The following is a 21,834-nucleotide window of genomic DNA, read 5'->3' on the forward strand; positions in this document are numbered from 1 at the left end:
GTGATAGTTTATGTTTTGTGTGTAATCCACCCTGTGTGGTGCTGCTGTCTCTGTAAGTTGTGAGCAGCAGTGAAGTGTCACTCTGGTGTCATTGTGATTCAGAGTGGAGCAGACTGTGTTCTGTTGCTACTCCACACGTATACAATAAAAGGCTGTGGCATCGCTCATAATGGAATGCATATAATGCGGCACGGAGGTGCTGGAGAATAGTTTAATGACACTGTCATGTCCTCACTGTGTTGTCAGGTCAGACCATCCTGTCATGTGCGATGAGGTTATTTCATAGGTGAACTGGGAGTATGAGCTGCTGTTGTTGTTGTACAGTTGCTGTGGAGGACAAACTGCATTGTTATGTGGTCATAAAACGGCCTGCAGTGTTGTTTATTTTCCAACCTATTTCAGTGGATTTATTTTTGTGAGTCAGCAGCTGTGTTGTGTAACTGCACAGTAGTGCTGGACATGAATGTAAAACTCCACGTTAGTCTGAAAAAAAAAAAAAAAAAAAACAGGTCTGACTGAGGCCCAAATAATGAACGGCATGTGACACGAGAATCTGCCTTCCAGCACACGAGTGCAAGGCAAACAGAAAGACAGAGTGTGTAACGTAAAAGCGACTGGATCAACTTTTAAACAAAGTTATATGAGGGATGAGTGACAAATATATTGGATAAATAAGTGGTTCCATGAGTTATGAATCCTTCAGCTTTCTATTTTATTAAATACCGGTAAAGAATGAAACTCCGCACATGTGTTTTTCCTCTACCTGTGTTTTCATTTGTGATTTTACTACGTTTACCCTGTTCAGTACTCTGACTCACTCCTCCATGGCTGATTTGTCCTCTCCCTTTGAAACTCTGCACATGCCTGTGTTTTCATTCATGCTTTGACTACACCGATCATTTCTTCTGTGTTTTGTATTCCCCTACACTCCACACAGTCCTTGAAACACGACGCGACACAAACTTGATTAAATATTAACCCCAGCACAAATAATTAAACAAAGAGCTCAGAGTGCAGAGTCAAAGCAGTTTGACTGATTTCCCCAAAACTACCAGTTTCCCTGTGTTGTAATATGCATGATTTCAGACTGGACACGGCTCTCACAGATACTGTATCTGGACAATGTTTGCTCACAGAGAACACAGTGCATCCATTACTTCAAGTCAAAGGACTTTGTGGATGTTTACCCAGACCTCAAAGAGTTGTTCTTAATGTTATATCTCATTAAAAGAGTTGTTGTTAACCTCCCTGAAGGGACGGAACAGGATAATCAGCGCTACCTCTGAAATTCTCGTTTTTCAGGCTCATGGGAATATTGACTCAGCTGTAGTGGTGCATTGTATGAAGCAGGCTCCTGGTTTACAGCGTGTGAGCAAAGGAGCTGTAGGTGTTTACACAGAGATAGTGATGGGTTTTGCGTGTGTAAATGGAACAGATACACATTCGTCATGTGTTTGGTACCCGGTCAGTCAGTCAGTACAACCACTGTGACCTTTTGCACATAGCAGTTGTTCAGCACTTAGATCAAGTCAAGCATGAAGCCGCATCTATCAACGTACGCACTGTTTATCTCTCAGAGTTAGATTGGCTACCGTTTAAGATTAAAGAGGGATTTTCTTTCTAAACTAATCTAAATTTCCAGAATAAAGCATGTGAAGTTGTAATGTTGGCGTTAGATGTTTCACACGACATCTATTTTTTTTTAAAAGAGAGGGAAAAAAAATCAAGGTCAAAGTGCTGCATTTGAGTCTTTTACTAACTGATAACCTGTACAGGAGGGATGGGACCTGTTGGAATGAACCAAGCGCGGTTAATATTTTATGAACTTGTTCAGAGTCGCGTTACTTAGATCCCCCCCAGATTTGTGAGGGGTGACCCTCGGAATCATAAATCTCAATTTTAAAGATTTGCCAAAAGCCGACACTGTTGCTCTTGTTTTGCTAAGATAAACCAAATTTATTCAGGAAGTAATATTTCCTGACATATTATGTCCCATTATATTAGAAATAATAACTGTGTTTTTTCTCTGTGGAATGACCTCACATGTTATTATTGTCATTAGTATTCACGTGATTATGTAACCTGGACAACAGCAAGAATATTTCAGTCTCGTTTCCTAAGGCTTGAGACTTTGTTTTGTTTTTAAATCAGCTTTATTCATGGGTCTAAGTGTACTTCATGGATTCTAACTGTGTGTATAGCAAAGTAGGATAGAAGCAGCTATTGTAGTGCGTATCCTTGTTCGCTGAACAACGGATGGCATCGAATCAGGCCGGATGTTTCAGCGAGACACCAGGTTTCTGTTTTCACTCCATGTTAATGTTACAACAGGTTGCTTAGCAACCCCCTCCTCTACCCCCCCACCACCACCCCCATCTACTGACTTTCTCCATCTGCTGCCATTGGCTGAAGTGGCTGGTGAAGTGAAGTGTTATGCTTTGGCTTTTCAAGGTCCATGGCACAAAGAAGCTCCCCTGATCATGGACGCATGTAAACAAGGCAGTGAAAAGACAATTTATGCTTTGGTGATTGATTTAAACAGCAGCAGCAGTAGCAAAACCCTCAACCCCGCCCCCATCATCAACACCACAGCTTCTCCCCTGTGTTATGTCTCAGCACCTGATGGAAAAAACAAAAGCATCATGACCGTGTTTGGCAGACATTTTAACAAGAAAACACATGTTCATGTTCATCACCACGAAAACCAGAATTACCGAGAGACACTCATGCACTGCTGCTTCATAAATGACTCACGACCAAATATGATCAACCGCAATGAAAACCCGATATCTGTGTTGCCAGCTGTGAAGTGGGGCTGTTATTGCTAGAGGAGCCTGTGGCGTTTGTGTCTGGGTGTGACATGACGGGTCAGACTGGGCCCAGCATTCCTGAAATAGACAGATGATGGAGGGGGGGGGGGAGACTTGCTGGGGTCCTGCTGCACACTCATTTCACACGAGGATACCTTCAGAGCACTTAAAATTGCTGGATTATCACATTGCTGTTTATATTCATGTTTAGCCACCATATCCTATGACTCAATTATCAAGTGGTCCTGTCACATACAGGCGCTCAGAGAGTTATATTAGGGAGCACAACTCAGAGCTTCCAGTCCACGCTGGGGTGAAAATATCCAGCCGAGATGAGGAAACACTTTCAGCACTCTCTCAGACGGCAATTTGAATTGTCATTGCAGCTCACCTAATGTGCAGTCCACCCTATTATCTAAGCTGGGAGGAATCTCTTGTGCACAGCTGAGCTCATTATCTAGTGATGGCACTTAATGCCTTTGATGTGGATTAAGTCGCCCAGACTGCATTTAAACTGCAGGGCTTGATGTGCAATTCTGATCTGATATGTTGCCTTTTTTTAAAGACCCATATCTGGGATTTGGATTCACACTGGTTCACCCACAGGTTGGGTTTTCTTACTGAACTGGACATATATAGGCCTGAATGGAAGTGAAAGTGGTGTTATTTTGAAATCCTGTATGTTGGTGAGAACAGATTTTCAAGTCACTCACATGAAATATTTACATTTCAGGATTATCACAACAATAGAAATTCACCACGATTGACTTATTGTAAGTGCTTTTTTTATCGCTTTGAGCAATAATATCATATATTATTGTCCCATCACATGATCAAAAGTAAGTAATAGGATCATGGATCATGTACGTCGTAGATGCAAATCTACATATCTGATTTGTATCTGAATAATTTTCCACATACGAATGAGGCTTGAAACCGATCTAACAGTACCTGAATCCATGTGCTTTTTCCCTGCTTACACCTTCATGGGTCATATCTGATTTGTGTCACATGGGAGGAAAAGATCATATTTAGGTCAAACTTGAACCATGTAAGTGTGAATGCAGCCAAATTAAATGCCACTACAGTATATCTTGATAAATATCTCTTTATTAAGGCTGCAACAAATAATCAACTGCAGCTTCTCCAATGTAAATATTTAATTAACGGAATATTTGGAGTCATCAGTTTAAAGGTCGTGAAAGTTCACATACCAGTGTTGTGCCAAATCAAGCTCAAAGTATATAGTTAAATATATATATGTTGTTATCCTTGAATTAGAGTAAATGGTGTCACATAGTAACGCTTCATCAATGTAAAACCTATTTAAATGGAAAATACTAAACTGAAGTTACTAATTAACCAGTGTCACATTTGCTGAAAGTGGAAAAAAAAGGTGCAATTAAGTTATACTTTGCGATATTTGCTTCGCAGTATTACCCAGGATTAACAATAATTTGTTCATTTTCTTCAAAGAAGGACATTCATTGAACACAAACACCTACTACACAATTTACCAAAACATTGACATTGAGCAAACATACTATAATTTTTTTTTTCCAAATATGTCACTCACTGTTATGACTATCCAGCTCAACATTACCTCCTTATTTGCTCATGAGCTTTTCTCTATTTTACCTTTTCCCTCTGCGCCACCGCCTACTAAAGTAAACTCTGAGAGTCACTACAGCTCAACTTGAATATTCAACTGTGAATGTTTATCCTCACTCTGGCTCTGTGAGTCAAGCTTCCTGTGCTGCAGGAGAGAGAGAGGCCTGCAGCTCCTGTTGTGGAGATGCATCACCCTGAGTAAACTCTGGGCTCCGTGACATTAGAAGCCTGGCAGTCGCGTAATAAGCAGGCTGGCGTCTGTAAAAGGCTCTTTGGTCCATGTCACCAGCTGCAGCCTTCCTTCACATGTGCCAGCCAAGTGTTTCCTGTCAGCTGGGATCTGACCATGGTCACATCCAGTACCTGTCAGGACTTTTCAAACACTGCCAGGCTCCATGTGATGGATGCTTTTGTTTTTCCCCCTCTCTCTCTCTCTCTCTCACATATGACACTGACACTAAAAGATGTACAGTAAACTTGAACTATTCATTATGTCAAGCTCAAAGAATTCAAAAGCAGCTCATGGAATCTGGGCTTGAATTCCATCCCTTATCAACATGAACGTATAATCCCGCTCTGAGGCACCGTAATGGCTTCGGTGTGTAGGTTACATACATTTCCTTTTATGCTGCCGTTGTTTGAAATGAACTTCAAATAGCTGGGGTTGAGGAATGTGTAGAATCCCAGGCTGCTGTCCAGTGTGGAAGCTGTTTATGGAAGAAGACGTTGGGGCGGGTGGAGGGGAGTAGGTGGGGGTCTCTTCTCAATTAAGAGGCTAAGCCGCTGCTCCGGAGCAGCCCTTCATAGCCATGTTTGGAGCTGTTTGGTGGGATTCACGCTCAGCGCTGGAGAAGCTTCTCTCCTCTCTGTGCCATTTGTTGACAAAGCAGAAGTCAAACGGTGTTATGTAATGGCCGTTTCTCTCCGACCGTGGTACAGCCGAGCATGTGATGAGAGCTCTTTTGTGTGTGAACATAGCAGAGACCGCTTGTGTGTGACATACATCACCGTCAGTGACGCCGCGCGTTTGTTTAGATGTGGTCGACAGAGAGAACCAGGAGCCTGATTCTGACAAAGTGATACCATAGTTACTACACTCTTAGAAATAAAAGTGCTAAGTAGAACCATATAAGGTTCTTTGGCTTGTCCTCATAGGAGAACCCTTTTTGGCTCCAGGTAGAACCTTTTCATAAAGGTTCCACCTGGAACCCTTTAAACACCATTTATTCAGAAAATTCAGGGTTTTAAAGGGTTAGCATTTTAGAGTGACACTGCAACCAATGTTTCACTAAAACTTCCAAGATTTTCCTTCCCAGAGCTAAATATGACTCTGAGCACTAGCAGCTTGTTTGAAAATATACATACTAACATTTCCGATGCTCAAAAGCATCATTTTTGCTCCTGTTTTATTATCGTAGTACACAAACGATAGAGTAATACTAATATTCTTCCTTAAGTTTTTATTATTCTTATCATTTACAAGTAGAGACCCCTCCTTATAATAATAATTAAACAAGAATGGTCATATATATTGATTTAAAACTTGTTTATTGTACACATTTGTGGAAACTGTTGTATTCTCCATGGGAAATGTGATAATAGTAACTAGTAAATAATGAAAGGAATTGTAAGATTTAGTAATTCACACAGTAATGTCCTTTATGGACAGCTGAGTCATCCAGTAGCAGATTCCGTCCGTCCTCTAGTGGTCCGTGTGTTTCTCATCTTGTGGCCCTGCTGGAGTATTCTGTAGCAGGGGAGGGTTTTTACATGGTCGTCTGCACAGTTGTTGAGTGGGTGACACATTCCCAGGTGGCAAGTGGTGACAGGTCAATCTGGACACGCCTGCAGTAAAAAACAAACAGACTGCCCCCCCCCCGCATAGTACGGATCAAGGTCAAAGCTATAGGGCCGTCCCCCCTCAGATGAGACTCTCAAATCTCAGGCGGAACGTCCCAGGGGAGTTCAGAGGAACTGGGACTAAGGACACACTGTGCAAGAAGGTAATGCATCCTTCTAGATCTACAGTTATGCTCGCTGACAAGGAGGAGGAGGAGGATGATGATAGCCATTTGGGAGTTCCTTATTTTGGAATGGTATTTTAGTTTCCCCCAACATAATTGTATTGGATGTGTATGTGTGTGTGTGTGTGGGTGGGTAGGTGGGTATGTGTCACAACAGACTGAGAGCTGCTAATTAGATGAATCACCCAACCATTTCTGCGTGCTCCTGCTTTTAGCGAATCACCCGGGGTCTAAGCTGACAGCGTTTCATTGACTGTGACTTTCCTGTGATCTTGACTGAGGATTTTAAGTGCATGAGTAACACCTGCGCTTTCTCAAGGTTTGTCAATTCTGAGGATTTGCTGCGTTTACGTTCAGTGTGGCCAGAAGACGTTTGAGCTCAGTCATAGACTTAAGGAAACATAAAAATGCTGTTACCACAAGTCTGTGAGGAAGTTAAAAGAGAAAAATGTCCGATTCTGAGAACATGTTGAAGAACCCAGTTCATTTAAAACATTTAATATGGTTATGTTACGTCTTTTACAAGTGCATAAACATTATATCCATGTATTGAATCTTTGAAGAAAATGATATTGCTATTGTTAGCATATTAATGCCCATTAACTCTGTTAAGTTTAAGAATTTGAAGCTTGTTTAAGCTTTAGATTCATATCTGTTCTGTTTTTGTTCGCCAAATTGTTTGAGGAGTGGAAACATCCAGGCATGTCCTAGATTATTATAGGGTTTGGTACATTTAGGTAAACTGCACTTTGTCTGATAAAGTTTCTTTTCATTTTCCTGTTTGTCTTGGCTTTGAACAGCTCCCACACTGCTCTCAGTAGATGGTGTTCTTTGCCCCCGACTCTGCTCTGCAGCATCTCTTCCTAAAAAGGCTGGGGGTGATCTCGGCTCTCCTTTGTTTATACAGCAAACTGAACACTGCAAGCTGTCATCGTCAGAATATCTGTTATAATTATGAGAGAGGGGTTCAAACACCCGGCTGCATATCTCCTTCAGCTTTATATCCACAATGTTGGGGTTCATGTGATGATACAAGGGGGAAATAGAGTTTAGATCGGTTGTTAGCACTCTGTAAAGGAATGTCGTTTAATGGTTTTTAGACATTAGATCATGAATTCATTGTCTCTCTGGGATGCAGGGGGTCGAGAAGCAAGCGGATGTTGCTAAAGCGAGAAGCAAAATGAATACATTGCGTGTGATGCTGTGGGACAGCTCGGCTCCAAGCGTCATAGATGTTTTAAAAGGTTTCTTGCTCCTTGTTCCCGTGGGACTTGTTTGGAATCGCTCCCGTTTTCCCTCCTTCATTTGCTGTAGGCCTATTTGTGGACGTTTCCTGCTAGAACATCAGTCTCCTTCGTGTTCTGCATGTCGACTTATTTACCGCCACGCATCAGCGACAGAGTCAGATCCGCACAAAGTTACAACTTTATAAGCAGATTAAATATTTATATCAGATTTCCATCGCCTACAAATGAAAACAGTAATCGAAGTGTATTTGTATTCATGCTTGAGTTATGTGTGTGTGTGTTTCTGTTTTGACTCATTCAGCCCCTCTCTTGGCCTTTTTATATGGAGATGCTCCCTCACTACATTGTGCTGTCTGAGCACAGTGGAGGGGCCCAGGAGAGCAGTGACAGGCGTTTGACAGCTACTTTTCCTGTGGCCCGGGTGTTCACTCTGCATGCTCCACTGATGCAGCTCAGATTAGCATACAGTGTGTTTGTTCTCTCTGTGGCGCCCGCCCTCCTCGTCCTTAAAAGGGGAACACACACACACACATAATGTTTTCAGCTCATTTGAATATAGCCTCAGGCAGGACATGCTTCCTCCTAAAAGCAAAGTGACATCACCGGGGGTAAATTCGTCAGTGAAAGTGACTTACAGATTTAGCTGAGTAAGTAATTAGAGCCAGCCTGTTTTAGCATCTGTTTTAATTAATTTTATATGAAGCACATGGCATGGTTAGTTTTTATTTTATGTATTACTTTAATATTATATGTAAATTGCAGTAATATGTATTTTAAGACGATAGATTATTGTGATCTGTGCCACTGTGACTTAATGAATCATGAACAAGCAAAGTTTGTTGTATTATTTATTGTTTTTTTTATGGTTAAGAAGTTTTTTTGCAGTCTAGGGAATACAAACTATTTTGAAGGTGATTATATTTTGTTTGCTGAACAAATCAGCCTGATATTTTTATTAAAATAAAGAAATAAAGCAATCTTTAAAGGCTCTAATAATTATATAGTATGTGCTCCTTGTGTTTCTTCTTCAGGGCTCTCCAGCAGAGGGCAGTGTCAGTCCAAGAGCATCTCCCAGTAAGTCAGTCTGACTTATGTTATGTCATGTGATGTCATGTCTTGATTATATTACTGCACAACATTAAAGTTAAATCAGTTAAAGTGAATTTCTCATTTGCCAAGAATGAAGTGCATTTTATTTATGATTAGTTACACTGTTTTTTTACTTTTTTTTCTAGAGTAATTTATCTTACAGTACACAAAGAAAGAAGGAAAAAAAACATGAGGAAAAAGGCACAGATGGGCGAGAAAGAAATAAGCAGATGGGAGATGAATCTAATGGCAACGTGTACATTTTAAGAGTTTGAGCTAGATCCATGGTTCAGGGTTTTTCTTCCACTTGCCCATAGTCTTTTCTCTACAGCATATACACTGTATATACATAACATACACTGTATGTTTTAACAAAGCGGTGACAATGAAGAATAATTAATGTACATTAAAGACTTGCATAGATTTTAATGATAATAGATATACTTAAAGATGTTAAATGTGACAATCTTTTTGTGTCACAATATGTTCTCTGGTGTCCCTCCCACAGTCAAAAAACATGCAGAGGTTAATTGGACACTCTAAATTGACCGTAGGTGTGAATGTGACATGTGAATCTGTCCATGGTGTACTCCACCGTTTGCCCTATGTCAGCTGGGATTGACTCCATTGGCTCTGCAACCCTCATGTCGAGGATAAAGCAATGAATGAAAATTTAATTAATTGCTCTTTCTCCTTTTCTGTCTCTGTCTCTGTCTCGTGTCTGTGTGTTAAGCCTCAACAGGCCCACGAGCGTCCTGCGCCGTCAGGATCACGCCACTGAAAACCATGAAAGGCTCTCCTGACCTGATTCCTGCTGCAGGTGATGTTTCCCTTCGCCTCATCAATATTTCATCTCCTACAGTTGTGGGACACCTCATACTCCCAAAGAAAACTTAGGAGGATGCTTTTACAAGCCATTTGTCAACAATGTGGTGTCAGTTTAACAGTCAATGATGAAAGAATAAAAACACAGGTCAAGCTTTGGCTGCTCCACTTCCAGCATTGACACAGTGATCCTGGCAATTATTTTTTTACGGCACTACAGGATATTAATTTGATGGCCTGATTTTGTTACATTTCTATTTTGGTGAATTGGGGCATGAGGCTGTGATAACTTGGATTCTCAGGAGTTCTCTCCTCTGAAGCAGGAGTGCACTCTGATTGTACAGATTATAACACTGCTTTGCAATGAACAATGAGGAGCAGAGGAGGTGAGAACATCTTTTTGAATTTTTCAGATCTGGACCCCAGCAGAGTGTGCAAAGGAAAAGGAGTCGTGACTCTCAGAGCGACCCTCGTCCACATAGATGATGAGGGCTGCATCAGCGAGGAGCCGAGCGTCATCACAGCTCCAGGTAAGTCAGGGTGAACTCCTCAGCTGTTTGCAGCATCTCACCACATGGAAGCTGTGTGGAAAAAGTGGGCACGTGGCTGTAGAATGTGGACAGAGGACGTGAATGTTGTAGTAATCTTAAAAAAAGTGAGTCAACATTCCTCTCTTGCCTTTCTGAGTCATGTTCAGATGTCAGGATTATGAAACACATCCCATTTTGAAGCGTACGCTCTGTCACCAGGAACGCTCGTCGTTGTGATAAAGGCCAATTGCTCACATTTTCAGGAGGCTTCCACAGTGGTCTTTTGTTATGACTAGCCCACAAATGTCCACTGGAGCAGAGGGCCAGGACTGTGGGCTTGTTTGTTGCGTATAGAGCACAGTGGAACCAGACTGGAGGCTGGCCAAGGCTTTTTGGGAGATGCTTTAATTGTTGTTGAGCTGGAATATAAAGGCCACTGGAACAAACGGCCTTTGCAGCTCACTGAATTGACGCTTTGTTCTGATGACAAAGTTCAGAGTTTGTGGGAGATTCTTTTTTCTTTCTTTCTTTTTTCCTTTCCTCGGGACATTAGCGACGATGTGCATGAAAACCACTGGAGAAAGCATTCACACCCAGCGGAATGAAATGGATATTTATTTGATTAGCAATTAGCTGGTGCATGGTTTTTCTGGTTTGCTGATATATGTTTATAGAAATGCTAAACTTTGTGATGTGTTCGGTGTTTTCATTCTTGCGTGGCTGACTGCAAAACTGAGAGAGCTCTGGACTCTTTTTAGGTGGCTGGACAAGCCAGATTAATGGAGACAGCTCTAAAGCAGGACTGGCTGAGGGAGGCAGCATCACAGCTGATTTACCTCCTGTAAACAACACCCAGTGCCAGGTACGTTTACTTCCACCCCATTTCACTCTTGTTGTACATTTATGAAGGCAATGTGATCTCATCAGTTTGGTCTCTCGATTCTATTTTGAAAGGAAAACTTTTTCCTTTGTATTTTTCTGTCATTTTCAGGCCACTTTAGCCGAAAGCTTAAAAGAAAACCAGGCTCCGTCCTCCACTGACGTTCAAAACTGTATCTCATCACCCTCCAGCTCGGTCTATCCCTGCACTAGCTCAGTCAATCCCACCATAGTCCTGTTACAACACAACAGAGGTGAGCACACCAGTAAATTGGCGATGACAAACTTACTTTTATGCTGTTTTATCTGTTAGAAAGCTGTGTCAGTCAGGCTGTGTGGTGTCCAAAGCTGCGGTACATCTTACTGTAACTGTGTGTCGTCTGTGATCCATTAGCCTTGTCTTTTTCTCTGTATGTGTTCACACATTTGCTTTATTATTCACATTTCACTGTCCGGTCCTTGTCTGTCTTTCTCTCACAACAGAACAGCAAAAGCATCTTTCTCGTTTGAAAGGTATGCACAGTCGGCCTAACTTCATTGTTTTTTTTATGCTTTCATCATGCCTCACTTTTCATTTCTTTACTTTGTTATATCTATTTCTAATTAAGCTAAGGTTTATCAAATGTCTGACCCCAAACCCTCCCCTTCCTTCTTCATACTGAAAAATCTAAAAATTTAAACTAGATAAGGTTAAAACCTTGAGTATGACTGATGTAAAAAAAAAAGCATGGGATGATATCTGATTCTGAAGGTAAATATCACAGTATTATAATGTAATTTTTAATCCTTCTGTATCCCTGTTTATTGGCCCATGCCATGTGGGACCATTTGAATTAGCACTTTTAATGTAAGAAAGTCAGATAATTTGTATTTATTTATCACCAAATCATTAAAAAAAGTTACATCAGGACCTTTTTCGGGGGAACAATATATTACAGTGCAGTGACAACATGGTAATAATCAGGAGGTAATATTACGCTTATACCATCTTATTACCACGCTATACATGTAATATTCATGTAATACAACACAATATTATCTTCTTATTACCATAATGATATTACCAAGCTAGAAATTACATGAGAAATAAGCTGCCATGTTACCATAGTAACATGCCATTATTATGCCATTATTATGCCATTATTACCATATTGTTATTGTACAATTAGTGTTGTGATGTGGTATGTTGCTAAAAATGTGCTTTTATTGTTTTATTTATTGTGGCTTGTTCATTGTTCAATGCTTTTTTTTCCATCTACAGACCCAACTCCAGAAAGGGACAAAAGCCCTGATCCTGGCAGAGAGTCCGTGAGTCCAGTTTCTGATATGGAAGAAAAGAGGCTGCGACTATCACCTGTGTTTAATCCTCTCAACAATCCCCCTGTGCCTGTACGGGTGAGCAACGGAATTTACACATCTTGCTATTGACTCATCGGATCCTATGTATTGTAAAAAAAAAAATGTTTCGATTTATCCACTCTTTGAAGATGAAATGTTTAAAGTTATGGCTCATTATTAATAAAAAAATGTCCACGTCTTAATTTCAGAACACTGAGAAGTCCAAAGACTGGTATAAGACCATGTTCAAACAGATACACAAAATACCTGGTAAGAGAGATGATCATCATTTGTACTCTTTGTGTGTTGGATCATATCTGTCGTGTCCAAAGCCTGTGTATGTTTCTCCATGTGTTTGTGTGTTTATGTCACACTGTGCTCTGTCTCTCCATCACTGTGCTCAGAGCCAATTGAGGAAAACCCTTACCGCCCCACCTACATTTTCCCCGAGAACTATGACATTCACATGAAACCAAAAGGTATCCGATGGCAGTAACTGCACTATCCTTAGAGTTCTACTACTAATCTGCAGCTGTCCCTATAGCCTTTTTCAAATACTTCATCTGTCTCAATGCTTACACACACAAAGTGCAATACCACGCACTTTGAGGATGTCCAAAGTATTTGAAAGGATTTGAGCTAATCCTTTGTCCTTCCTGCTCCACACCTTGGAGCAACTATTAGTCTCGAGTACACTGCAAGTTTCGTGCTCATCCTGATCTAATCCAAAAATGGATCTCATGGACATTGAGTTGCACAAATACAGTTAAAGCCATGATCTGTCAACAAAAGCATAGCCATCTGCCGAAACATTAAAGCTGTAGTGCTTAACTGTTGGTGACTTTTTTTTTTTTTTTATGTTATTATTTTGACTATTTGGTCATCGTGAACAGAAACAATACAACATTATTTGTATGCTGCATCCTTCATCTGGAAACAAGCTCTGTCAAGCAAAACTATCAGACCTGCACCAGCAATGCAAGGGCTGGGCGGCACAGCAAACAGCATTTATCCCATAAAACGGCAGGGTTCAGAATTTACTCCTTTGTGTTTTCATTCATACTCCAACCTGTTTGCGGCCATCTCACTTTACTAGCGCAATGTCACCATTGCCTCCCATATGCCTTGATATAAAGTGACTCACTTCCTGTGTGCAGCATGGCAATGTGAAATCTAAACACTGCTATACTAAGAAACAGAGAGGGAAAGGGAGTCATGTGGAGCTGATAGGCTTACTCAGAATTGTGTGAAGTAATTTGACAACCGTTCGATTGCCATAAATATTTAAAAGTTACGCACTACAGTTTTAAGACATTATACACTGTCCATCTTCAGTGGACTGACAGACTTTTTATACACTGAACAGCTTCCTGAGGCAGATACTGTAGATCGATCAGTAATCAAGGGAAACCAATGCAGACATGGATAAAACTACTTTTGTCACAAACATTTCAGATTGAACACATTTCTTTAGGATGCACGAAACCTGTGGTGTTTTGCTACTTGTACTAAATGTAATGTAACAGCTTTTTCATGATCTTCCTGTTTTTTTTTTTCTGTTTCCCATTTCATTTTTGCAAACTCTACAAAGGCATCTGACTTCTACAATAGTTCATAATTTCTAGATTCAGTTTGTAGTCCTGAGATGTAGTTCAGGGTTGTTGCCACTTGGTGCTGCTGCAGTCCTGTTTTGGAGTGCATGCTGTTCATAACCTTCAGAGAGTGTGTTGTTCATTCTAAGCTTCACACATTAGCATAGGGTTTGGATATCTCAATGGTTATGGGTAAAGTTAATGGTTTTTGGTTTATGGGTTTGGATTCTTAGATCTGCTCATTTTAGCAATGAAGGCAAATGAGAAAAAAAAAGAGCTGCCAAACCTCTTCCTCGGGTGTCTCAGTCTTTAGTCAACTCAATGATTTCCAATGGTTTCCATGTGCAATCCCATGTATAGCGGTGACTAATATGACTCTGTTAAGTGTGTACTTTATAAGTTAAATAACTTATAAAGAGATCACTCTGATTGTGGTGACTACAGTGTTCTTGCTTTGCAGTACATTACTTATTCATAACCTCGATGTTTATCGATATTCACGTCCCCTTTTAGCTCAGTAATGCTTCCTGTAAAATGCTTAGAATTGACACTTTGATTTGGTTTAATGTCTGGCCTAATGGAAGGTGTGAAGCAGGGGACAAACACAGGAAAAGGGGAGGGGGGGTTAATGCCTTTTGAATAATTTAGTATTGTGGTTTATTCATGACTTTTCAGAGATAAACATAGTTAAAATTATAATGAATGGCTTTTGAATGTTTCCTGTGCCTCTTTCAGATGATGGCCACACACCCTTTGGTTACTTGGAGGATGGTGAGTCTTTGTAGGCATTAAAGAAAAAAAAAAAACTCATCCATCACTGCTATTTAACTCAACATTGTTAACATTTCAGCATCACCTTGTCAATATTTATGTGCCTGTTTTCAGTCAGAACGTTCCCCCGCTCAAAAAGCGATAATGTGGTTGATTCAAGAGGAAGGTCGATGCCGGTGCCAACGCGTTCCTCTTCCCTCAAGCCCTCAGTAAAAAGGTCAGTGTCTTCCATCTGCTCCTTATGCCAGTCACTTTGATATTAAACACAAAAGCCAGGTTGTGTTTGTCACTGAATAAAGGGGCTGTTTACAACTCAGGATGGAAAACAATATTTTATATATAGCTTTTCTAGAATTTGATTGAAACCAGACAGGCAGTTTTTCCATGATGCCATGGCCGCAGTGGCTGATCAGCATTTAATATCAACATGTCTTGTGATAAGCAACTGCTTATCTGTCTGTAAGTAAGCGTGACTAAGCATGACCGTGAGCAAAAAACAGAAAACACCTCCTTCCTGATTGTTGCAATCCAAGCTTATTGTATCCCACTGTTTTGGCATAATGTATCTCAGCACTGACACGGTATGATCCTCTCTCAGAGAAATGAGTGATGGGGTGGTGAAGGAGGACAGGTGATGGAGGATAAACTGTTTTCCACTAGAGCTGTAGATGACATGTGGAGCACTGACCTTCCTCTTTCCTCTGAATGTTGGGGGTTTAATGCTGATGGATGTTCAGCAGTGTGTGAGTGTGTGGTGAGTGCACGTGTAAGATATAGATAGATATTGTTTTAAGAGTCTTATTTCAGTCCTTTACAAAAATAGTAAGTAAGTGTTGTGTGTCTAGTAAAGGTCCAGTGTGTAAGAAGTAGTGATTTTAAAGTCCCTTCCTCTTCACACGTTGTATATATTAGAAAATAGTGACTGAGGACATGAGGGGAAAACTGTGGAGTAAAGAATTGTAGATTAATAAATGAAAACTATTTCTCTCCAGTCATCGCTTCAGGATTTTTTAAGCGTGTCTAAAATATGGCTCAATGATGCACAGGAGCCATAGTTTATCTGCATTCACCTTTCTCCCACACGACTGTCTTTGGTTTCCATGTCTGCTGAGATGTCTTTCTCTTGAAAATGTGTCTTACCTCAATGCAGAAGCACAGAAAAAAGCTCTAAACCTACTCTGTGTTTGTGGACACAATGGTGAAAATGTCTCTTTTATTCTTATTTGTTGAACAGGACATTTAAAACCAATGTGGTTGTGTGACTCTGCTGTACACACACTGACAAAAAGTGACTTTGGTCCCCAATAAAGCAAATAGGCCAGAATGTGTGTGTGTGGCAGGGTATTAGGAGGAGAGGACAGAACATAGACGTAAACTGACGACTACGACTCATACACGCTTTAGGTGCCACCAAATCAGGTGAACTCCACTTCTCTACATGGACTTTGGTCCCGAAACATTATTTGAAACCTTTTTTTTTTTTTTTTAAACACAGCAGCTTAACTTGTTTAAATCGTTCATTCTTGGCAAGGGGGTTAGTAACATTTTTCTTTTTTGCTGACAATTACTTTACAGGGACTTTAACAAATAATAGGGGATGCATTTGACTCTACTTGCATAGTGAGCTTTCACCTCAAAATGCAAAGCACACACTCTGGCTGCCCATATAACAAGGCCCTTATCTAAAATAAAAGGCTTATTCTGGAGCTACAAAAAACAAAAACATAATTTTTTTGAAAGGATTATATAAAATTGTACGGACATACTTGTGGGAGGTATATTAATTTTCTGCCAATAAATCCTAACCCAAATGTTACACACACTCTGAACCTTAAAGAAATGATCTAAGGAAATAATGAGGTTCTGTTTTTTGTCACTAAGTCAAATCTAGTTAACCTGATCAAATTACTGATTTGGCTCAACCAAGAATTAGATTTTCTGTCATATCATCATTAGAGGATGAGAGGCACCAGGAAAGAGAGAGAGAGAGGAAATGGGGATAATAAGGACATACGTCATACTTGAATAAAAAAAAGAAAGAAAAGAAAAACATCCTAGCCTCCGCTGGTTGCTATGGAGACTACTCGCTAAGGATTGGTTGTCTCCCATCTCACACCCCACCCCTCCCTGACCACCCGCCTCTCCACAGGAACGAGTGGGAGCCCCCGGATAAAAAGGTAGACACCAGGAAGTACCGCGCTGAGCCTAAGAGCATCTTTGAATATGAGCCGGGGAAATCGTCGGTGCTGAAGCTGGAGAGAACGGTATGCTATAGCCGCCCGCCTCTTTGACTGTGTCTTTCTCGCTTCCTCTTTCAATGTGCATGTCGTGTGAGCTGTTCCCCCCACTTCACACACACACACACAGCACCCTCCCTTTCACTCCCACCTCTGTATCTAAGCTCCTGGGGTGGCAGCAGCTTCATCAGCAGCTTAAGAGGTGATGTATGTGCAGCCCAATTCACCATGTGCACCACATTCCTAAAGGGTGTCCTGTTGCGGAGACAGATGATCCTGCTTGGCAGTGGGGGAGTATCACTTTCAAGGATAGCCATTGTCTCCCCCCCTCCCCGTCTTCAATTTAAGACTATTGGGCTGAATCGGCTCGGTGTGAGAGGATGCTGGTGCAGACACAAAAACGTAGCTCGTGTCTGTTTTCTTACTTTCATGTCGAGCTTTGTTGTATCACGTGCTGCAGTTTATTCGGTTTCCTTGAGGGAGGAGGAGCTTTGTCACATTTATTTAAAAAAATCTAGCAACATGCTGACAGGGGGAGCACATTTACTTTGCATTTAGATTTCATTTGTCTCACAAGTTTTTTGGTATTTCCCTATTACACACCGTTGACATTGATAGTATTCAGTGGTATTCAGTTGATTCAACTGAGTGGCTTGTTGATTATATCATTTATGTTGTTACATCTGGCCTGGTCCCAGTATTAGCAAACACATACTCATTAGAGTTCACTCCAGTTCATCCTGAGGCCTCCGTGAAATAATGGACTGTTGTTTTCCATCACAAGCTCAGTTATTACAGGTCACTGACCAGGACACTGGTCACTGTTGCTGTCACTGGTCATTTTAGGTCCATTGTTACCTCCTAAAAGGAGGTTGTGCTTGTGCCATCATTTGTCTGTGTTTCTATGTGTGTAAGCCATAAAACAAAACAACAGCAAACCATTAAAAACTGATTTGATTAAAACTTCTCAGATGTAGGTTATGGCACAAGGAACACAAATGATTAGATTTTGGTGTTGAACTAAATATGGATATGGATTCAGGGCTTAAAAAAGGGGTCAGGATAGACATAACTGTTAGAAAAAAAATCACATAATAGTACATTTTATAGGTGTAGTTTATTAAAAACAGAAAGATCTTTATCTGAAGCATGATCAATGTGACACTGTGGGAAACTGAGTGGCCTTGGTGGAGGTTTGCGCTCTCCGAGTGCCTTCTCTAGCTTTTATGTGTGGTGCTTAAAGTTGTGTCGTCTATTCCCTACTTTAGAAAGATGGTCATATTACATCTGAAAAATGTTTTGTTGGTCATTATCATGTCATGCCTGAAAAATGAAACCACAAGTCCTGTTGTAAAAGACTTTGTGAAATGATAGGTTCATATTTCTTTCATGTTCATGTGTGTCTTTGTAATACATCATGAACACAAAACAGGTTTCTGGTAGCTGTAATTGTTCTTCCTACTCATACAGGCTACAGACAGATCCCCTTCTGAAAGAGATGAAAACAATGTTTTTCTAAAAGATAATTTGAAGCTTATACAAGGGCTTTACTCATCAAATATTAATGATATGGCCTGTGGGCTGATGGAACAGTATGATTAGGAGAAAGAATTACAGTGCCCTATAACCCTTTTAATGTGCATCTATTTATGTGAGATATACAGATATACACAGGAAAAAAAGTCAGATGAGGAGATACCACCCTTATATTTGTGGAGATAACAGCAGCCATGCAGCTTGGCTCTTGACTGGGAACAAGAGGAAACAGCGAGTAAACTCAATTACAGAGGAGGCCAGAACAAAACAAGCTTATAGATTATATAAACGCGATCACATTTGAAATTAAGGGTGTGTTATAGTGATTGGATGCTATATCTGCTTTCCACCTGTCTCGAAAGCCCCTGTTTTCACTTCATTTTGCCATTTCCTCAATGAGTCAGGTGACTTGATGAGTGGGAGTGAGCTGGCACATGCATGCAGCTCTCGATTGACCTGACAGTGCACCAGCTCTGCAATCTGGGATTTGTAGTATAAGTGGTGCGTGCACTGTATACAGACGGTCCAATTATGTCATGAGACATAGGATATTATGTCACAGGTCATACAGTATACAGCTGTACTGCAGGAACCTACGTGGCCTTTTATGTGTCATGTAACAACCTATAACAACATCCACCTGTAAAAACTAACATGTTTCATTCTGTTTAATTAATTGGAGTTGTGTGTCATATGATTTAGGGGATATTTAGGGGCAGGGATGAGTCAAGATCAGACAAAAGAGATGTCATAGATGGAGACGTGTCAGCTTTAGAGGTGCTTGTGGTTAGGGTTAGAAAGTCAGGCTCGCTGTTTCCCTTGTTTCTTGTCATTATGCTAAGCTAAATCTACACCTGCTGACTGTACCTGCATAGGTAACATTTGATAGTAATAGTAATGGTATAGTAGTTATTATACTTTGTAATAGGGAGGTACTGTTATGGTAATACCATCTTGTTTCCAGTAATAAGATGGAGAATGTATGTGAGACACAAGGGAATTTCAACTTTATAATAAGGCAATTGTGAAGGTGTTACACTGATGGTAGTCTATAGTAATTATCATTAGCAACCTATGCCCTGGATATTATCTTGGTAAAAACATGATAATGCTGCAATATTATTTCAATTTTGCCACACTGTTACCATTGTTATTACCCAGCTAGAAATTGCATTAGAAATAAAATGGCATTACCATTACATTACCTCCTTATTACAAAGTTATTACCATACTATTACCATGCTGTTGCCGCCAATGTAAGGAATCAACCTTGTCTGCCAGACATCGGGAGTGTAATTTCTGTGCTGTCTGAACTGTCTTCTCTTTGTCTCTCTCCTCCTCTTCTCATTGCCACGCCCCCCCCTGTAGACTCAGGATGTAAGTCCAGAAGACATAGATTTAGAGAATGAGCCTTGGTATAAATTCTTTTCAGAGATGGAGTTTGACAAAGCGGTAAGTGGTCACAGTCTTTAACGTGACAGTATATATTGTATTTCACTGCATGTGGTAACATCCATGTTAAACATACTGTCTGTCTACGAGGACTGCTCGAGTCTTTACTTTTACTTGGAATCATTTTCTTTTTTAATCGACTCCTTCACATGAAACCTATGTGAAAGCATGTGTAAGAAAAAAACAACAACGTCCTCTTAAGTTACTACCATTTTCCCCCATATCATGTGGCTTAATGTGGCAGATGGGGTCGTTTTCTCCATTTATTATTTATTATCATTATTATTATTTCATCCATCCAGGGTGCTGCCTCACCTTGTACATTTTAAAACAGATCTATTATTTTTCTTTGAAAACAGTTTTTTGTTGTGTCTCCATGAGGCTGAGCACTATCAGCAGCGCTAGTTTATTGAAGTTCAGATAATTAATATTTAATAAGGCAGATTATTGATTGGAGTGTTGAACACTAGCAGTAGTAGGAACTATGGAGTGATCACAGGGTTTGTTGTTATTCAAACTTTCTTTAAAAGAGGCTGGCAACATCCCTGTTCTTCCATCCTTTTAACTCAACACCCAAGCGCAACACTTTGTTGTTGTCTTTTTCTTTTTTTATTACGCCCGCCCTGCCAACTACAATTCATCGCATAAGCTGAAGGCCAAAACTGGGTGATTCATCCAGAAGTCACTCTTCACTTGAAGGGTCCGGAGTCCAAGCGAGCGCCGGGCTCCACGATAATCCCAGGCCCTTGAAATAATAATTGCGAAACAAAAATATCTAAAAAAGGTGCAGGCATGTGGAAGCAGTATACAGAGTGATGATAAATCCATGCCTCAGGTCTTACATGGCACCAGACAAATGTGGCACTGGCTGCCCACAAACAGATGTTGCCTCTCCATGCTCTCTGTCAGTCAGAGCCACACTGCCACACCCTGGATCATATGAGGTGGCACCACTGACTACAACATGAGATCATGTCTTAGCAGTAACCAGCCGCAGGGGCAGAGTCTCCTATTCCAGGTCAGTGCATAATGTGGAGTAGGTTTAGTCGTGGAGGCGGTCGACTCTTGTCTCATGGCAGCCTGGATGTTTGCCAGATGAGCTGGACTTGATGACTGGCTTCTGTTTAATGTCAAAGTCACTTCTAAAGCTGCACCTGGTATGTGCAGTATTTGACCTTAAGGCTCAGCCAGACACACTGACTCATTGGGGTGTGATTGACATATCAGTACTTGCTCTATTTTACCGTAAGTGAGATGTGTCTGGAAGTCTGCAAGAAATGACAGTGTTCAGAAGTGAAGTGAAGAGGCCTTGGCTTTTCCTGGCTCTGATCCATTTGTACTAATAACCTGAGGATAGTGGAGTGCTGAGGACAGCGACCTCTACTAATGAGGCACTGTTATGATAAGGGGAAACTTAATATCTTAACAATATTAAAAGTTCATCCTAAATCTTTGAGTTACAATTATCTTGTGGCTTCCCACTGCTAATTGTCTGCCAAATACCTCTAAAGAGGAGGATTACTGTCAGTAATCCATTTTGTACTCCATTTTGTACTTCGTTATCCTGTCTTGTCAAATCATCATTACTTGTCCATGAGTTACCACGTGTCACCTAATAGCCACAGGGTAGGTGTGACACCTGTGTATAATCACAGTAATGGTTCTCGTGATTAATATTAACAGGTTCTAGGTTCAGGAGGAGTCTGAAAGCACATCCAGTGACAGTTACAATCTAACACAGGCTCATCGATATACATGGCAAGCTGAAGCTAGAATTCCACACATAGCTATGGTCAGGAAGAGCAGTTTGGCCCCCTACGACCGACAGAGTGACTCCATCTGTTGAGCATATGCTGACGAGAGCGCTGCTGCCACACTGTCTCAGCGCTGAGT

The 21,834-nt window shown here is 40.7% G+C and overlaps 1 protein-coding gene across 1 annotated transcript in view; it reads left to right on the forward strand.

Moving 5' to 3' along the window:
• Positions 1 to 9,552: 9,552 nt before the first annotated feature.
• The window catches only part of sorbs1 (sorbin and SH3 domain containing 1), a 28,517-nt gene continuing 16,235 nt past the window's right edge, over positions 9,553 to 21,834 (forward strand). The window contains exons 1-12 of the mRNA XM_083897619.1: positions 9,553 to 9,601; positions 10,020 to 10,136; positions 10,895 to 10,998; positions 11,128 to 11,269; positions 11,499 to 11,528; positions 12,277 to 12,410; positions 12,563 to 12,623; positions 12,758 to 12,832; positions 14,681 to 14,716; positions 14,831 to 14,933; positions 16,866 to 16,980; positions 19,858 to 19,941. Coding sequence (XP_083753745.1) covers positions 9,568 to 9,601; positions 10,020 to 10,136; positions 10,895 to 10,998; positions 11,128 to 11,269; positions 11,499 to 11,528; positions 12,277 to 12,410; positions 12,563 to 12,623; positions 12,758 to 12,832; positions 14,681 to 14,716; positions 14,831 to 14,933; positions 16,866 to 16,980; positions 19,858 to 19,941 — 1,035 coding nt within the window. The 5' untranslated portion in view covers positions 9,553 to 9,567. The remainder of the gene's footprint in view (positions 9,602 to 10,019; positions 10,137 to 10,894; positions 10,999 to 11,127; positions 11,270 to 11,498; positions 11,529 to 12,276; positions 12,411 to 12,562; positions 12,624 to 12,757; positions 12,833 to 14,680; positions 14,717 to 14,830; positions 14,934 to 16,865; positions 16,981 to 19,857; positions 19,942 to 21,834) is intronic.

Source organism: Microchirus variegatus, assembly GCF_963457635.1.
Source record: "Microchirus variegatus genome assembly, chromosome: 11".
In the NCBI taxonomy this organism is placed as follows: Eukaryota; Metazoa; Chordata; class Actinopteri; order Pleuronectiformes; family Soleidae; genus Microchirus; species Microchirus variegatus.